General features: G+C 34.7%; 1 protein-coding gene across 1 annotated transcript in view; it reads left to right on the top strand.

The window, feature by feature from the left end:
* Nucleotides 1-20727, top strand: part of phlpp2 (PH domain and leucine rich repeat protein phosphatase 2) — a 92051-nt gene that overhangs the window by 34787 nt on the left and 36537 nt on the right. Inside the window, exons 3-4 of the mRNA XM_059358984.1 lie at nt 8174-8364; nt 12153-12278. Coding sequence (XP_059214967.1) covers nt 8174-8364; nt 12153-12278 — 317 coding nt within the window. The remainder of the gene's footprint in view (nt 1-8173; nt 8365-12152; nt 12279-20727) is intronic.

The raw sequence follows: 20727 nt of genomic DNA, 5'->3' as shown, positions 1-20727 counted from the left end.
CAGTGAGAAAAGGTATTTTTTTTACAAAAGATAAATGCAAAAATTACAGTGATGGCTTGTATATATATTACATTAAATACATATCACAGTGTATTTTACAGTCAAGTAATGTATTTAATAAAAAAATACAGTTTTGGCTGATATATACATTTTCAGTGTTTCATTGTTGCTGAAACTGAATTAACCCATTTATCATTTTACGTCTTTTACTGTCATGGTTTAGCAGTTTTTCCACCGTAAAATCTACAGACATTTTTTACAGTGTGACACTTTTAATTACCGTAAATCACAGAATAGCACAAAACTTTTACTTTTTCTTTCATTAACTGTCGGAAACACACAGTTTTGCTGTAAAAACTGTCATGGTTTAGCACTTTTTCACTGTAAAATCTCCAGACATTTTTTACAGTGTGACATCAGAACATTAAGCGGTTATATAACATCTATGACCATGACATCAAACCCCTCTGGATGAACTGGGAATGGTCAACATTATTATTATTCCTCCTCAGTGGGATGGGACTGGTTTGAGCAGACCGTGTGGAGGTTTACCAGCTCAGATTGGACTTTGATTTAGTGAACAACCTGTTTCCCTAGCAACTAATAGCCCCACAGACCTTGAGGGTTAGCATGTGTGTTTGTTTTAAAAGTTGGCTCTTTATGGCCGGGACTTGTTTGATATATTGCGTAAATAGGCCAATGATTTTCAGATGGGTGGTTGTATTGATATGGTAGAGCAGAAAGCTGTGTATGTATGGAAGCCTGCATGCTCAAACCTGCAACTAAAGGGTTTTTGTATGCATACAGTCATGGAAAATATGATTAGAATTATTAAAATATTTTTTATTTTGTGATTTTGACTTACTGGATCAACATTTTGAAACACAAAAAATACAAAAAACACACAAAAACACACCAAAAAATTACAAAAACACACAGAACACACACATAAAAAACACAAAAAAACCCCACTTTTTTAAAATGTATTTATTTTTTCAACATTTTGAAACACAAAAAACACACAAAAACACACCAAAAAATTACAAAAAAACACACATAAAAACCCATAGAACACACATAAAAAACACAAAAAAACACTTTTTTTTTTTTTTTTTTTTTTACAAAAAAAACACACAAAGAACACAAAAATAACAAAAAAGACAAAAGATAAAAAGACAAAAAAATACTGTGTATGTATGTATGGAAGCCTGCATGCTCAAACCTTTAACTAAAGGGTTTTTGTATGCATACAGTCATGGAAAAAAATATTAGACCCTTGTTTTCTTCAATTTTTTGTTCATTTTTATTTCCATTTTTTATTTTGTGATTTTGACTTACTGGATCAACATTTTGAAACACAAGAAATACAAAAAACACACAAAAACACACAAAAAATTACAAAAAAAACCCCACATAAAAACACACAGAACACACACATAAAAAACACAAAAAAACACTTTTTTTTCCTTTTTTAGAAAAAAACACACGAAGAACACAAAAATAACAAAAGATAAAAAGACAAAAAAAATACTGTGTATGTATGGAAGCCTGCATGCTCAAACCTTCAACTATAGTGTTTCTTGTATGCATACAGTCATGGAAAAAATTATTAGACCCTTGTTTTCTTCAATTTTTTGTTCATTTTTATTTTCATTTTTTATTTTGTGATTTTGACTCACTGGATCAACATTTTGAAAGACAAAAAATACAAAAAACACACAAAAACACACCAAAAAATGACAAAAAAAACACACATAAAAACACACATAAAAAACACAAAAAAACCCTTTTTTAATTTTTTTTTTTTTTTTTTTTTTTACAAAAAAACACACGAAGAACACAAAAATAACAAAAAAGACAAAAGATAAAAAGACAAAAAAATACTGTGTATGTATGGAAGCCTGCATGCTCAAACCTTGAACTATAGTGTTTCTTGTATGCATACAGTCATGGAAAAAATTATTAGACCCTTGTTTTCTTCAGTTTCTTGTTCATTTTAATTTCTGGTACAACTAAAGAGACATTTGTTTAGACGAATATAATGACAACAACAACAATAGCTGATAAGAGTTTAATTTAAGAGCTGATATCTAGACATTTAACATGGTTTTATTTATAATAATCAAAATCACTATAAATAATATTAAAGAAACAAAGAAACAAAGAAAGAATTAAGACTTTGTTGATCTTTTAGACTTGTATGAAAAACCTTCCATTGTATACGTATTAATGCCTCAAACCATCATGTGATTTTTTAAATAGTTGCTGATTATTATTAGTTGATTGAATAATCAGTTGTACTTGTTGTGAGCCAAGGGTTCTTCTACTCTAGTTGTGAGTCTTTTTTATGGTGCTATAAGATAAATCTTGTCCAGAGGCAGAAATAATGAATGTTCTACTTCATATCCGTTCTCGTGAGATAACCACCGTCACACACATCCAGCTTTAGAATAAAAACGCAGTGTGATTTTATAGGACAAAGGTACGTGTGATTATAGATCGTAGATTCATTATTTATTACTCGTAATAAAATGTAAGGTCACTTTGAAAATCTTCAATCACTTCTCACTGGTTTTAGGGTTGTTTTGTTTATTCTTTCTTGATGTTCAGAGCATTTATAACCTGGACCAGGCTGCTTTATTATCATCCTGTGATCTCACCTTGATATGAAAGTTTAATTCGTTTTTTTTTGGTAATTTTGTGTCTTTTTTGGTAATTTTGTGTCTTTTTATAATAATTGTGTGTCTTTCGAAATCATTTTGTGTCTTTTCTTGGTCATTATTGTTTATTTTTTTTAAGTAATTTAGTGTTTTTCAGTCATTTTGTGTCTTTGTTGTGTCATTTTGTGTCTTTTTAAAGCAATTTAGTGTTTTTTCAGTCATTTTGTGTCTTTTTGTGATCATTTTGTGTCTTTTTTTTGTAATTTTGTGTCTTTTTTGGTAATTTTATGTCTTTATAATTGTGTGTCTTTTGAAATCATTTTGTGTCTTTTCTTGGTCATTATTGTTTATTTTTTAAGTAATTTAGTGTTTTTCAGTCATTTTGTGTCTTTGTTGTGTCATTTTGTGTCCTTTTAAAGCAATTTAGTGTTTTTTCAGTCATTTTGTGTCTTTTTGTGATCATTTTGTGTCTTTTTTTGTAATTTTGTGTCTTTTTTTGGTCATTTTGTGTCTTATTTTGGTCATTTTGTGTCTTTTTTGTGTCATTTTGTGTCTTTTTAAAGTAATTTAGTGTTTTTTCAGTCATTTTGTGTCTTTTTGTGATCATTTTGTGTCTTTTTTTTGTAATTTTGTGTCTTTTTTGGTCATTTTGTGTCTTTTTAGAGTCATTTTGTGTCTTTTTAGAGTCATTTTGTGTCTTTTTTTTGTAATTTCATGTCTTTTTAAAGCAATTTAGTGTTTTTTCAGTCATTGTGTGTCTTTTTTCAGTCATTTTGTGTCTTTTTGTGGTCATTTTGTGTCTTTTTTTGTAATTTTGTGTCTTTTTTGGTCATTTTGTGTCCTTTTTTTAAGTAATTTTGTGTTTTTCAGTCATTTTGTGTCTTTTTTTGGTCATTTTGTGTCTTTTTTTGTAATTTTATGTCTTTTTAAAGCAATTTAGTGTTTTTTCAGTCATTTTGTGTCTTTTTGTGATCATTTTGTGTCTTTTTTTGTAATTTTGTGTCTTTTTTGGTCATTTTGTGTCTTTTTTTGTAATTTTATGTCTTTTTAAAGCAATTTAGTGTTTTTTCAGTCATTTTGTGTCTTTTTGTGAACATTTTGTGTCTTTTTGTTGTAATTTTGTGTCTTTTTTGGTCATTTTGTGTCTTTTTTTGGTCATTTTGATCCTGCCTCCAGCGGCCCCCAGGTAATTAGAGTGTGAGACCGCTGCTTTAGAGTGTCGCCTGCTGACAGCAGCACAAAGCTGAGTGTGAAGTGTTTCTTGTTTCTTGTTTCTGGTGATACGCTGTGAAGCCACTGAGAGCATCTTGTCAACCTGTGTCAGTTAGTAACGAGTGGGTGCGTGATGACGAGTTTATTGATGTGTGCACTGCAGTGGGCGAGTGTTTTGCTTAATTACTTTTTTTTATGAATATATTATTTTTGGTTTATTCTAACTGTAAACCTTTGATATGACAAATACTCTAATGAAGTTTGTGATGAAATTTTTGTGGTATTTGACCACAATATTTTCCTTGCATGGATTTTAGTGTTGTCTGTGGACACTTTTAAAAAAGGGCTTAAAACTTTTTTGTTCAGGCATCTTCAGGTTGTCCCTAGATGTTTTTATTATTGCCTCTGCACCTTAATCTCCTTTAGCTGTTTTCTTTAATCTACTTTAATACCTGTGTCTTTCTTATCTATTATCTAATTTTTGTGTCTGATTTTTCTCTTAGTCTTTTGTTTATTTTGTTTCTGGTTTCTGTAGAACTTTGAGATTACTTCATGAAAAGTGCTTTACAAATAAAATGTATTATTATTATTTTCTCATTGTGAAGCTCAGTGTGGAATATTATTTAACCTCTTGATGCAAAACATATAAACACCTTCTAATGCACAACATGGGTCAAAAATGACCCTCATTCATTCCCTCCATGTTATTTAATGCTGCTGTGTGTTTCTGTGCTTTATCTTTTCATATCAACTTATTTTATGATTGAATATTCCAAGTATTCATTAAATATCTTGTTATTGATGACAACAGATCATTATTTCCATTTTGCCTCTCATACTTTATGAAGAAAAAACGTTTTTGTATTATTACATAGCTAACTACATGGCTAAGTAGCTTGCTAAGCTAAATACTTAGCGAAGAAGTTAGCTAAGTAGTTATCTTAGCAAGCAACTGAGCTAAATACTTAGCCTAGAATTTTATTAAGTAGTTAGCTTAGCAAGCAACTTAGCTAAATACTTAGTCAAGAAGTTAGCTTAGTAGTTAGCTTAGCAAGCTACTTAGCTAAAAAATGGATATGGGTCATTTTTGACCCATGTTGTGTATTAGAAGAGTAGTGACACAAAAAGGAATTTTATTATAATAATTTATGATAATAAATATTATGTATCATTATTAGGCAGAGAAAGCAAAGTACTACTAAAATGTAAATAGAATAAATAAAAATAATAATAATAATTAAATATATATATATATATATATATATATATATATATATATATATATACATATATACAGTACAGGCCAAAAGTTTGGACACACCTTCTCATTCAATGCGTTTCCTTTATTTTCATGACTATTTACATTGTAGATTCATCAAAACTATTAATGAACACATGTGGAATTATGTACTTAACAAAGAAGTGTGAAATAACTGAAAACATGTCTTATATTCTAGTAAGCAAAGGGTGGTTACTTTGAGGAATCTAAAATACAAGACATGTTTTCAGTTATTTCACACTTTTTTGTTAAGTACATAATTCCATATGTGTTCATTCATAGTTTTGATGCCTTCAGTGAGAATCTACAATGTAAATAGTCATGAAGATAAAGAAAAACGCATTGAATGAGAAGGTGTGTCCAAACTTTTGGCCTGTACTGTATATATATATATATAAATATATATATATACAACAACAGGTTTTTTTTTTACAGTGTACAGTCTGTATAAAAGCGTCATTCTGGTTGAGTATCCAGCTCCAGGTCCAGGTGTTTTCCCTCCGTACCACCCTGACTGACCCTGCAGGGTTTGTCCCTTTAATTCTCTCTGTGAGTGAGTGAGGGGACGCCCCAGGACCGGTTGCTGCTATTGATCTGCCAGCCAGCCAATTTGTTGTCAGAAGCACTTGGCTTGTTCATCATCGGTTTCCCTGGCGAAGAAAAACATGAGCAGCCTTTCATTTCATTTGGATGCCCTTGTGAAGTGAAAGAGAAGGTGGAGAGGAAGAACGAGTCAGACAGAACGAGGGAGAGAGAGAGAGAGAGAGAGAGAGAGAGAGAGAGAGCAGATTGCCAATGAGAGGCTCTGAGTGGGAGGCAGCATAAGTTGGTTTGAGGAAAATGTAACAACAGAGGACAAGAGGCCGAGGCAGCGTCTCCTCTGCTTGTTTGACCGTCCATTAACCTGAGAGGACGAAGCCTGGCAGAGTCTGCTGAGTCCTTCACCACCGGACACACAGAGCTGCTGCCTGCTGCACAAGTTGGCATAATTTAATTGAAAAGAGTGAAATGTAATGTGACAAAACCCTGAGTCATTCATCAATATGACTGATGCTGCTGCTAGGTTAGGACAGCAACAGAGAGAGAGAGAGAGAGAGAGAGAGAGACAGAGAGAGAGAGAGAGAGAGAGAGAGGAAATAAAGATAGATAGATAGATAGATAGATAGATAGATAGATAGATAGATAGATAGATAGATAGATAGATAGATAGATAGATAGATAGATAGATAGACTTTATTCATCCCAAGCTGGGAAATTACAGTGTAGCAGCAGCATTACAAATAACAAACATAACATAACAAACAGATTAATCGCAGTGCGAGAAATACATACTCCAGTATATATAAAAACATGCATACATGGGCAAAATTAAAGATGTTTATACAGTACTGTTGTGCAAAAGCCTGCTTTGATAATGGATGCTTTTATTTTGAAAGGACGAAAAGAGACTTGATCCTGTCGATCGGTAAACTAACTCAAGTGAGATTAAACTGTAAAAATTATGTTAAAGAGTTCATATTGTTTCATATTTTAGCTCCCAAAGAGGCATGCGGTTAGTTTTCACAGTAAACTTGCATATTTAAGTATGTTTTGTGTTTAAATAAGTTTTGGATCAAATTAAACCTAGTAATTCATGCTAGCAAGGTAGATAGATAGATAGATAGATAGATAGATAGATAGATAGATAGATAGATAGATAGATAGATAGATAGATAGATAGAGTTCGATCTTTAACCCTTTGGAGTTTGGGGCTATTTTGTTGGTTTTTGACTCTTTCATTCTGTCTGTATATGCAACTTAAATAATGAACATCATGCCATGCTGGTATCATCTTTTTCAGCACAACCTCACCGGATTATTATTTTGTCATTTTGACTTATTGGATCAACATTTTGAAACATGAAAAACACACAAAAACACACCAAAAAATTACAAAAAAAAACCCCACTTAAAAACCACACACAAAAAAAAGCACACGAAAAACACAAAAATAACAAAAAACTATTAAAAAAAGATAAAAATACAAAAAACACACAAAAAAACATGAAACACAAAACATTGCATTAAAAATGTTGAAACACACACTGCAAAATTTGAAAAATCTGGGACTGAGCTTACTAGCATTATTGTGATGTTCCTTTTTCCTGTGGAAGTGGTTTTACTGGCCGGTCTGGAACCAGTCTGAACCGGGGACCTTTCCCCGCTCATCTATTGGTTGGTGATTGTGTTACGTCACTGAGACTTGAGATAATATGAAACACGTTTGATATGATCCAAACCAAGACTAGGAAAAGACTGATATGAAACAGAGCACTTTGGTTTAATACTTTTTTCCATGACTGTATTTTTGGTCATTTTGTGTCTTTTTTGATCATTTTATATCCATTTTTGGTCATTTTGTGTCTATCTTGATAATTGTGTGCCCTTTTTTGGTCATTTTTACATCTACAGTCATGGAAACATTCTTGATAATAACCAAAATCATTATGAATAAAACCATGTTGTGTTACGTCACTGCTACAAACCCAAGACTAGTTAAAGACTGATATGAAACAGATTACTACCTTAAACTTAACCATGGAGATGACGGAGCACCATGACTCCAGTAAAACTCCTAGATTCACTAAAGACTTCCAGCTTTTACTCTGGGACTGGGGGAATCTTTTAGCCTTTTAGCATCAGAATGACTCGACTGCTTCTTTTCTGTTTTGGTTTCCCAGTTATTGTGCAGTGAGATCTCTCCAGATGTATATGAGCTAACTGGGCAGTGTCCGTGCTAACTGCTGATGTAAGATCAGTTCCTGGAAGCTAAGCAGCTGACTAATCTACCACTATAGGTGATATCATTCTGACCTGTGACTTTCTATATGACTTCATTTTCTGGAAGCTTCCATCTGTGTGTAACTGCAGAACATTTGCTATTAATTAGCTGAGTTTGTGTCCCACCAGAGGGTTCTTGGGGGTTCTTGTTGTGTGTCTGTGGATCTCCTCTGACCTCTCTGTGTGGGCTTTCCTCCTCCAGAGCGTCCAGTGAATGCAGACCAGCAGGAGCGGACCCTGCTGAAAGGAGTTTTCAGCGTCAGGAAGGGAAAGACGCAGCTGCATAAGTGGGCAGAGCGGCAGGTGATCCTGTGTGGCACCTGCCTCATCGTGGCCTCGGTCAAAGACAGCCTGACGGGGAAGATGCACATCCTGCCCCTGGTGGGGGGAAAGGTGAGAGGTCACTGTTTGGACATCAGATAACCTGAAGAGCTGTTAACCTTTCCCCGTCCCCGAGGTAGAGCTCACACTCCAACACACTTCTAGCTAAGTGTGGAGAGTCTGTAACAACACAGCTGGCTCTGACGGCTGCTTAGAGGCTTTTTTTTTTGTTTTCAAAATCCCTTTATTGCACTATTTCAGGGATACACCAGATGATTTTTCACCACATCATTTTAGCGGGAAAATACAAAATGAAATACAACCATTACAACCAGTGAACCAAGCAATAACCATATATTAAAAATTAATGATCAGGCTTTCACCAGTCCTGCCAGAACCGAAAACGGCTCCACACAACCAGCATCCTGGACCCGGTTCCTACGGGTTAGCCAGATAGCCAACTTGCTATGCAATAATCCCACAAACGTAATAGCCGCTGCCTACTGTAATGATCGCCTTCTGAGTACTGTCACTTTCAATTACCTTTGTTTCTTTTCGTTACCACGGTAACATAATGTTGTAGTTGAGGCTAACTGTACTTTTTCCCAGGCTGGACAGAACTCCTCCGTAACCATGTTTACGTTGTTTTTCTTTTTGTTTTATCTTCAAGTCTGGCATATGAATGATGTTTGAGCTTCCCCTGCATAAAATAAACGTGCAGTGTGACGGTAAAGACTTGTTTTCTGTTCTTATTAGAACTTTAACGACCCGTGGAGACCCCCCGGATGTCTACACTACTACTAACATAACGTGTGACTTCCAAAAATCTACTAACTATTACGTTTGGAGGGAAGTGAAAATCTTTAATTTTCAATATTGTAATAAGTTCCCACAAATGTAATAACCCAAAGACTAATGGTTGTTGTGGTTGTTGTTGTTTGTCTGTTTGCCTATACACACACTACTAATACTGACCGAGGGTGCAAAATCAAGCTGGCTCTCCGTTCAGTAGTGTGTGTATAGACAAACAAACAAACAACAACCACAACAACCATTATTCATTGCGTTATTTGTGACCCAAGGAAGTCTCCACAGCAATACAAAACAGACAGACAGACAAACAGACAGACAGACAGACAGACGGACAAATGAGACTCCTCATTTTAGTTAGACTCCCCCGGTCTTTTATGGAAAATAGTTAAAAAGTTCTCAAAGCAATAAACTGTGCAGATTCTTTGTACCCATTACCATAAGCGCACTGAAATGAAAAGAAATCCACCATAAAATGCTTCAAAATCTCTAATAACCTCAAAAGCAGCTCTGCCTGGTTGGTCCATGTTATGCAACAACAACTCCCCTAGTTAGTGATCAGACAGGAACCCTCTCCCTCACTCTGTTTCTTCTCAGTTTGTAACCTGTCAAACACGGGAAACATTTTTACTGAAAGTAAAACTTTGCAGGTGATTTGATGCTGGTGGCTCACAGGAAGACATGTGTAGTTCACCTGCATGTAACTACTGGCCAAGCTGCAGTCAGACAGCCGATAGAAAAGTTTCACTTCACAATAGCCGTGTTTCCTTTAGGGGGAAGAGTGTCCGCTGGGAAAGTCTCAGGCCACGCCCCCTCTAATGTCTCAGGCCACGCCCTCTCTAATGTCTCAGGCCACGCCCTCTCTAATGTCTCAGGCCACGCCCTCTCTAATGTCTCAGGCCACGCCCCCTCTAATGTCCACTCACTCAGCGTGTCTCCATAACAACAAAGCCCCCAGAGGGATTTAGAGACTCTGGAGGTGGCGTATGGTTTTCGATCGTCACATAATCGCTTAGCAACAGTTCCTACCATGACGTCACATACGAGACGGATTTAACACGGGAGACGCAACTGTGGCCGCCGTCGCTAACTGTGCACAACGTCAGCAGCTGATCATAAACAAACCAGCATGGCTTATTATGCACAACTTCTCCGCTGATCATAAACAAACCAACATGGCTAATTATGCACAACTTCTCCGCTGATCATAAACAAACCAGCATGGCTAATTATGCACAACTTTTCCGCTGATCATAAACAAACCAGCATGGCTTTTTATGCACAACTTCTCCGCTGATCATAAACAAACCGGCATGGCTAATTATGCACAACTTCTCCATTGATCATAAACAAACCGGCATGGCTGATTATGCACAACTTCTCCGCTGATCATAAACAAACCAACATGGCTAATTATGCACAACTTCTCCGCTGATCATAAACAAACCAGCATGGCTAATTATGCACAACTTTTCCGCTGATCATAAACAAACCAGCATGGCTAATTATGCACAACTTTTCCGCTGATCATAAACAAACCGGCATGGCTAATTATGCACAACTTCTCCGCTGATCATAAACAAACCAGCATGGCTAATTATGCACAACTTCTCCGCTGATCATAAACAAACCAGCATGGCTAATTATGCACAACTTCTCCGCAGAACATAAACAAACCAGCATGGCTTACTATGCACAACTTCTCTGCTGATCATAAACAAACCGGCATGGCTAACTGTATACAAATTGTCCACCGCTGATGGTGAATTAACCGCCGTTGAGTACTACGTAACATCCTGCTCAGCGTTCTATCCAATCAACAGCCAGGCTTTTTTCAGGGGAGAAAAACGGCCCTGCTCTTCTACACGAACAAAAAGAAGTCTAAAACGACCGCTAGGACGGCTCATATTCAGATTAGGGGCGCTTCAGTGAGTATGACCCGCCTAATTCCGGGTATTCGACTGTAGTGAAAACTCCCCTAATGAAACTATTGTGGGGAAAAAGATGCAGCTTACATTTCTGTGCAGATTTTTAGTGGCAAACCTCCAGTCGTGCAATCACAATCAATTAGATACAAAACCTGAACTGTCCTCAGTCTCTCCTGCTCAAACAGCTGAAGAGAACAATGTTGGACATGACCTGTCTTTTATTAAATGTTAGTAATAAATCACAGAAGAACTGTAAGATGAACTACACTGACTCACTGTGTTAAAATGACTGAAACCTGAGCACCAGCACACTGCAAAAAAGGTGTGTCTAAAAACCAGATAAAAACACTAAGTCTGAGGGAAATGATCTTGCTGCATGGACAGATAATTTCTGTTTGACAAGATTTCTTAAATTAAGATGATTAAATTTCGAACAACCTGGTCTCACAGAAATCCGTGAAATAGCCACGGATTTCGCTTAACTCAAAATCCGTGGAATAGCCACGGAATCGCTCAAATTTCCGTGAAACTGACACGGATTTCGCTACAATGCAAGTTAATGACAGTCATATCCCGTGGCTATTGGTTTGTTCCAAGTCACGTGACTTTCAAGGTCCCAGCGGTCAGAACAAAAAACATGGCGGACAGTTCTCTAATTTTTAGTGAAAAATCAATATTTTGACTTTGTTTCTGCATAAAAATGGATTTTGATCACATTTCTAGCGAGAAATATATGTTTTATTTTCTAAATATTCACTCAGTGAATGTACATAATGACTTTGTATGCTGGAATAGCCACGGGACATGACTGTCATTAACTTGCATTGTAGCGAAATCCGTGTCAGTTTCACGGAAATTTGAGTGAATCCGTGACTATTTCACGGATTTCTGTGAGATCATGTTGATTTCGAAATAAGCATGTCGAACGCTTAAAATAAGAAATTATCTGTCCATGCAGCAAGATCATTTCCCTCAGATTTAGTGTTTTATCTTTGTTTTTAGACACTCCTTTTTCTGCTGTGTATATTTACAATAATGAGTGATGATAATCATCATTTTCCGTTTGTGTTTTCTCTCCCAGTGTTTCTCCTCATCGTATCTGTGTGTTGTCTTTGTATTGAGGTGGAGGAGGTGAAGCGGAGGCAGCACTGTCTGATGTTCAGCTCGGCCGGATCTCAGGCCCAGACCTACTTTGTCAACTTTGACACACTGGTGGACTACCAGAGATGGCACCGGCAAGCTTCAAAAGTAAGAAACAGACAGAGTGTGTGTGTGTGTGTGTGTGTGTGTGGCAAGGTTAAAAATAGTTTTAGATTTTTCATTAGTTTTAGTTTTAATTTCGTTGTCAATTTTTTGTTTTCAAATGCATTTAGTTTGAGTTTGCTAGTTTTAATTCGTTTTTATTTTTTGGAAAATGCTTAGTTTTAGTTTAGTTTATATTAGTTTTGGTTTTTTGTAATGGGGTATTTGTTGGGTGCCAGATTCAATAAAGTCACAATAAATGTTTAATTTTTGTCACTTTTTTTCTCTTAAATAAAAAAAAATGTCTTTAAATTTTTCACTTTTTTTCTTTTAAATTTGACAATTTTTCTTTTTACATTCGTCACTTTTTTTCTCTTAAATTTGATTTTTTTTTTCTTTAAATTTGTCATTTATTTTCTCGTAAATTTGACCATTTTTTTCTCAAGATTTGTCACTTTTTTCTCGTAAATTTGTCACTTTTTTTCTCGTAAATTTGACCATTTTTTTCTCAAGATTTGTCACTTTTTTCTCGTAAATTTGTCACTTTTTTTCTCGTAAATTTGAGAATTTTTTGTATTAGTGTTAGTTATTTTGTAATGGGGTATTTGTTGGGTGCCAGATTCAATAAGGTACACAATAAAACACAATAAATGTTTCCTTTATTTCCTTTGTCTGATCCATCTCAGCCCCAATAAGTTTATTAAGTCATAAAACCAGATAGATGAAATAGATTTCATATCAACCAAAAAGGTTTACGTATGAAAAAAGTTGACAAAGATGAAAATGAAGGACATTTTCACTATAATTGTAGTTAGTTTTGGTTAGTTTTGTAACCACAAAATACAGTTTCAGTTAGTTATCGTATTTAAACAAAACTCTTGTTTTTATTTCTATTTCAGTTAATGAAAATGTTTTTTCCTATTCTAGTTGTCGTTGTTTCGTTAGTTTTCGTTAACTATAATAACCTTGCACCAGAGTAATGTGATTAATGAGGAACCAAGGCAAACATGGCCAAGTTTCAAACTCATCTGTTTTTATCATATCTAGTCCACAGTTTATTCAATCTAATGAATCAGTTTGCAGTTGACTAATTGGTGACAGATGAAACAAAGATGTTGTACATTTTTAATTTTATCTTTTAAGGCTCTTGAGGATGAAAATGGAGACACAGAAAACATTCAACAACACGTTATCTGTTTTTTTTGTTCTAGTTTTTGTTATTTCGTTAGTTTTTGTTAACTATAATAACCTTGGTGTGTGTGTGTGTGTGTGTGTGTGTGTGTGAAGATTTACAATATGTTTCCTCTCAGCAGCAGTTTGTTTGTTTCCTCTTCGTCCCTTTGGCTTTGTTCTTAAATCAGAGATTAGATGTTGGAGCTCCAGTTCTGCCTGTTGACTCGTCCAATCAGAGCTCTCCTCTCTGAGAGCATCTGATTGGCTCCACAGAGGCAAAAACCCTCGCTGGTGTCTGGCATTGATTGAACAGCATACCTCTATTCACACAGCTTATCTTTTCCATCAGAGCGAACTATTGAGTTTTATTTTACAAAAGGCCCTCACCAGTTGAGCTTCTGTTGTTCAAGTCACTGTGGATTAGAGGAGGTTAATCCTATGGAGTCTTGGGCTAATTTGTTCATTTTTTAATCCTTTTCGTGTCATTTTGTGTCTTTTTTGGTCATTTTGTGTCTGTTGTTGTGTCTTTTTTAGTTATTTTGTGTCTTTTTTGGATCATTTTGTGTCTTTTTTTTGTAATTTTGTGTCTTTTTTTAAATTTTGTGTCATTTTTGGTCATTTTGTGTCTTTTTTTAGTTATTTTGTGTCTTTTTTGTGTCATTTTGTTTCTTTTTTGAGTAATTTTTAGTAATTTTGTGTCTTTTTTTTATTTTTGTGTCTTTTTTTGGTCATTATGTGTCCTATTTAGTCATTTTGTGTCTTTTTTTGGTCATTTTGTGTCTTTTTTAGTCCTTTAGTCCAACATAAAATGTGATTGTGAATTTTTTTTTTTTAACTTTCAAAACACTATCATGCTCGATAAAGAACTTTAAATGTGTCAAATGTGAACAAAGGTGTCAAATCTTTTTTTAGTCATTTTGTGTCTTTTTTTTTGTCATTTTGTGTCTTTTTTAGTCCTTTAGTCCAACATAAAATGTGATTTTGAATCTTTTTTTAACTTTCAAAACACTATCATGCTCAACAAAGAATTTGAAATGTTGCAAATGTGAACAAAGGTGTCAAATCTAACATATAAGAGGGTTCCATCCAGTTCTATCATTTGATACTAAATCTATTTGAGCTTGTCTCCAGTTTTACTTGGTATATCATCATCAAACTGAAACTGGCCTCATGGAGTTTACAGCCAGAACTTTAGAGGTAAATTTACAGTAGGGCTCCACGCTGCTTTGTTTTCTAGTCTGATGGAGGCAACAAGTCTGGATTATTTGGAGCTTTTGGACACTCCAGAGGGTTAAATGACCCAAACAGGTTGTTTTTATTATTATTATTTGTGTTTTATACTCTGTCTGTCAAAAAATCATGCCAGGTCTTCACAGCTGTTCTTCAAAAAAACAAAACAAAAACATTGTTTCTGTTCTGCTCAGCTTGCTTTGTCTCTAATATCCTAATTAATGGCTATTGTGCTGCAGCTCCTTCCTGGAGCTGAACAGCCTCTGTGAGAGCTCCACTGAGGCAGAGCCAGCACACAATTAGCCATGGAAGGAGAAAGCCAACAGAAAAAAAAAGAAAGAAAATCCAATTAGTTGCAGATTCATGCTAAGTCCAGGATCTCTCTCTAGCACGGTGGTATGGATTACTGGGTTACAGTCGCCTGTGTTTAGGCTGGGACTTAGACGAGACGTTTCCATGGAGACGGGGATGATGACTGATGATGGTTTCTGGTGAATTTGGGCCACTGTTTATGCTACATTGCACTTCCTACATAGTGAAGTCCGGAACAAGATTTTAATGAACAGTATGAGGTCTTTTTTTTTTTGGGAAGTCAGGACATTTTGAGGCGGTCCTCACTTCTACAACGGGCCTGTTTGAGGGTTAAGACTTGGTTTTAAGATTCAGGTTTCAATGAGGTTTAGGTAAGGGTAGTGGTCTACACTGTAAAAAATATTCTGTTTAATTTACGGCAGCTCATACAGTGAGTGGGTTTTCTACTGTAAATTTAAATGTAAATATCAGCTAAATCTGTCATTTAGACTGAAAAATCACTTGCCATTTTATCCCTATTGTGTCTCTTTTTGGTAATTTTGTGTCTCATTTGATAATTTTACGTATTTTTTTGGTCATTTTGTGTCTTTTTTTGATAATTTCATGTCTCTTTTGGTCTTTTTCTGTCTTTTTTTTTTGGTAATTTTGTGTCTTTTTAGATAGTTTTGTGTCTCTTTTGGTAATTTTGTGTCTTTTTTGATGGTTTTGTGTCTCTTTTGGTCATTTTGTGTCTTTTTTGATGGTTTTGTGTCTCTTTTGGTCGTTTTCTGTCTCTTTTTTTGGTCGTTTTGTGACTCTTTTGGTCATTTTAGGTCCTTTTGTTAGGTCCTTTGGTCTGCTATTATTTTTAGGGTAGTTATGTCCTTGTGACATTATGGTATTTCTCCTTTCATTTTAAATGAAAAATCTAATATTTTTTACAGCAAAACTGTATTTTCTAAAGTTTATGACAGAAAAAAGTAAAAGTTTTGTGCTATTCTTTGATTTACGGTAATTAAAAGTGTCTACTACGGTGATATTACATTTTTAGTTTCACGCCCTATTTCTGATATAATTTGACAGTGTTTTACTGTAATTTCTACAAACATTTTTTACAGTGTAGGGAATGAATTATGGATATTAACTCTCTGGGGTCTGAGCCTATTTTGGTCGTTTTTGAATACTTTTGATTTTGCCCTTCATGTACCACATAAAAAATGTTTACTATACCCATATTTGGTTCCATTTTTTCTTCACCTTTATGATCTGACAATTATTTTTTCCGATTTAACCGACTTTATCAACATATTGAGCCCAAAAATACACAAAAATCATGAAATCCAAGTTGAAAAATTATACTATTTACTACAATAAAAACCACAAATATGCTCAATGAACTGTTTTGGAACTTCAAAATGTAAACATATGATACAAATATGAACATATAAAAAGGTAAAATTAAATATAATAAAACTATATACAAAAAAGTACCATAAAAACATGTGTATTTATAGGTGTTTTTTTTCTTGTTAGCTGCAGCTCTTCAAAACAAACTATGTGCAAAATTACATATTATCATTATTATCTTATCTTTTTATCATATCTTTGGTTTTACATGACCTGGGGATGTCAATGTTGAATGTGTTTTTGTTAAATTTCACGTGATCTGATCAGGACGGCACGATCATAGACCCCAGAGGGTTAAGTGTGTGTGTGTGTATGTGTGTGTGTGTGTGTGTTTAGATTTAGATTTAGAGATTTTGAGTCTTTATTGTCATTGCACGGTAGTATAAAAAAATATGTTAGCACAACGAACTTGAGGCACAGTTCTCCCGTCAGTGCAAAAAAGATAAATATTAAATAAATAACCAAACAAGGCATGCACCCATCAAACAAACAAACAAACAAACAAACAAAGGACACCACACACAAATCACAAAGTAAGGGACTGTAAACAGAGACACATGGCAAAGCTGCAAATGATTGTCAACACTGCACACATACACTGCAAAAAACTTTCACTTCTGTTCAGGAAAAAAAGAGAAAAGGAAAATTATTTATTGCACATGTCACACAGAAAAAAGTGTGTGTGTGTGTGTGTGTGTGTGTGTGTGTGTGTGTGTGTGTGTGTGTGTGTGTGTGTGTGTGTGTGTGTGCACGTGCCAGAGAGTGTAGAATACATTTAAGTGCAGCATATTGTAATTTTGGTATAATTATAATATGTAATGTATATCCATAGGAAGTCATAATAAGTGAAATACATTGCATATTAAGGATGCATTGATAACAATACTGATATTTGATATCAAACTGATACTGACTCAAAAGGCTGATAACAGTGACAAATTCTTCTTTAGTATAAATAACAACTCAGTAAATGTATTTCTACGTATTTATTTGTTGGTTTATAAAGTCAGAAAAGTAATTTTTAAGTCAAACCTGATGTTGGCTCACACATAAAAGAATGATCCCAAAGACCAGGGATCAATATCAGGACAGATAATTAGTGATTTGATTGATTTATTGCAGTTGCAAGGAAATGTACATTTTAATATGTTACTAAACTTAGTGTTTGGCTGATGACAGTCACTGCAGCGGGAAGGTTTCTTATAAAATCAAGTAAAAAGTGACTCATGACTGCTGTGTAAATATGTCATGTATGGTCTTATGTAATGATGCAATAAAAAGCAGCCATTATGTAAAATTAATTGCATTCTAATTTTGTAATATGAGTCGTTTTTTGTTGACGCAGGCTAAAAAAAAATTGTGCACATTCTGTATACAATCTCCTATTAATAACTGTATGTGATTTATAGTTGTTTATGTACAAAGAACATGAACAAACATAACCCAGACTACATCAGCTAAAACTGTGTGTGCAGCTCATGAATTCAGTGAATAATGTTCATTGTATAAGTTATTATTGTGGCTCAGGTAGTGCAGGATGTTAAGTCATGAGATTTAAAGTGTGACAGCTAACACGACTGCAGATGTCAATCAAACTACCTGACTGGACGAGATATTAGAGGACACGAGCAGGCAGAGGACCTGTTTTTGAGCCGTGGTGTACACGTCTTTTTTCAGGATTTTTCATGTTAAAAATGTGGCATAAATACCCAAATACAAATCAGGAAGCACACAAAATATATACAGTATATCCTCTGTTTTCCAAGAGAGACCTGACCAAGAAAGCAGCATAAAAAAGAGACAAGTTACAACATTTAAACACCGTTATCATATACAATTAAATACAAATTAAATGAATATTACAATTAAATACAATACAATATTAAATACAATATTTAGAGAGTGTAGATCATGTTAAATTTTGTTTTGACACATGTATGTACACAGGTATGAGGGAAGCAGCCCAAGAATACATTTATAGATATAAAGTAACCAATGAGAGATAAAAACTAACAATGAGAGATAAAAAAAACTAACCAATGAGAGATAAAAACTAACAATGAGAGATAAAAAAAACTAACCAATGAGAGATAAAAACTAACAATGAGAGATAAAAAAAAATTAACCAATGAGAGCCTGAAGACATACAAAGACAAATTTCAGCTGTGGCATACAGAGAACAATGATGTATACGATTTCCCAAACCAGTAATTAATCTCAGAGCACGATGATAAACACAGTCCAACTTCTTAACCCTTAATAGGACACTCATTGAAATACTTGCAAATTCCAAATTTCAACCCTAGAGAATATTGGAGGATATTACATACAGCCAGAATGTGTAAAAAAACATACGGACCGGGGGAAGGGGGGAGGTAATATTTTGAAAAAAAAGTTTAGGAGATAAAAGTGGCAAATCTATGAGAAAAAATGGGCAGATTTATGAGATTTAAAGTGGTGAATCTGCAAGAAAAAAGTTGCTTTTCCCCCCAATTTTTTCTCGTAAATCTGTGACTTTTTTTCTTGTAGATTTGCCACTTTAATCTAGTAAATTTGCAACTTTTTTCTCAAAATATTGCCTCTTCACCCGATAAAGGGTTAAGGCTCTGATTAGTTGCATTCATAAAAAGCAGATCATCGTAATAAAGTAGAGGCAAGAAAGTTGCAGAAGTCAAATATTTCCTTGACTGATAGGAAAAGGATCTGAAAAAGAATCCTAATTTTAGTAGACATTTTTTAAAAGACAGCTTCTGATCAATAGTGATCCCTAAATATTTATAAGCCGTGACCCTTTCAGTTTCATCAGCTTCTACTGTAATTATCTTTTGTTGTGTCTTTTTTGGTCATTTTGTGTCTCATTTTGGTCACTTTGTGTCTTTTTTGGTCATTTTTGTCTTTTTTAGTCATTTTTTTCTTTTTTAGTCATTTTTGTGTGTGTTTTTGGTCATTTTGTGTCTTTTTTGGTCATTTTGTGTATTTTGTTGTGTCTTTTTTAGCTATTTTGTGTCTTTTTTTAGTCTTTTTGTGTCTTTTTTTGGTCATTTTGTGTCTTTTTTTTGCCATTTGGTGTCTTTTGTTGTGTCTTTTTTAGTCATTTTGTTTCTTTTTTGGTCATTTTGTGTCTTTTGTTGCTGTGCTAGTCGGACAGGTTCTTTAATCTGAGTCCTGGTTTCTTGCATGTGTATGAGTGATTGAATTGACGTGCAGTGACTTGTTGAAAAAGGGACTCAGAGGACAACAGTAAGTGGTAAAAATCACTGCACTGCTCTGTTTCACAGTCACGATGTTTAATTACTATGCAAATCATCTAAAAACAGCAAAAAACAGTTTTATTTTCTTTCTTCTCCTTTAATTCTCCTCCATCAGTCCACTCTCACATCATTTAATTACTCCTTTTAAACAGGACTTGTGTGTGTTTTTCTTTAAAGTGGCTGGCAGATGAGTAGTTTTGTGGGAGATGAGCAGTTTTGTCTTTGTCATCTCTAAAAGCAGTGATGTAATGTCACGCTCTGCTGAGCAGCCGTCCCATTTTCTGGCTTGCTGCACAGTGTGCAGCCTTGTGTTTAATGGAGGAGACCGTCCTCAGACTGGAGCGCAGCAGCTCTGCTGGCCGGCCCGCCATGACGGCTGACCTGTAAACAGGCAGCTCGGCCATGATGGAGGCTCTCTGCAGAGACACTCAGACACTAGAGAAATGTGACAAACCTGTGTGAGCTGTGTGCTGTAGCAGCCTCCAGAGCAGGCTGAGGGACGAACGATGCAAAAATCAGCAGAAAATCTCACATTTAGATGTAATCAGGCACTCCTCAACACTCACATGTTAGTTTGGCTCAAGGGCGAAACTTTAAATTGAACAGTGGGGGGGTCTGAGGATATGCACCGCACCAGAATATATTTAAATTTATATAGATATAATTTATATATTTAGTGTGACTGTATTATTTGTGTCCTTGTGGGTTTAGCGTAACAATTTTGGTCATTTTGTATATATATATATATATAATTTATATATTTAGTGTGACTGTATTTTATTTGTGTCTCTTGTGGGTTAAGCGTAACAATTTTGGTCATTTTGTGTCTTTTTTAGTCATTTTGTTTCTTTTTTGGTCATTTTGTGACTTTTGTTGTGTCTTTTTTAAATTATTTTGTGTCTTTTTTTGGTCATTTTGAGTAATTTTGTGTCTTTTTTGGTCATTTTGTGTCGTTTTTAGTTATTTTGTGTCTTTTTTAGTCATTTTGTTTCTTTTTTGGTCATTTTGTGCCTTTTGTTATGTCTTTTTTTAGTTATTTTGTGTCTTTTTTAGTCATTTTATTTATTTTTTGGTCATTTTGTGCCTTTTGTTATGTCTTTTTT

Source organism: Centropristis striata, chromosome 2, assembly GCF_030273125.1.
Source record: "Centropristis striata isolate RG_2023a ecotype Rhode Island chromosome 2, C.striata_1.0, whole genome shotgun sequence".
Classification (NCBI taxonomy): domain Eukaryota; kingdom Metazoa; phylum Chordata; class Actinopteri; order Perciformes; family Serranidae; genus Centropristis; species Centropristis striata.
Note: the sequence above shows the minus strand (reverse complement) of the source record. Positions and strands in the feature narration are given on the sequence as shown.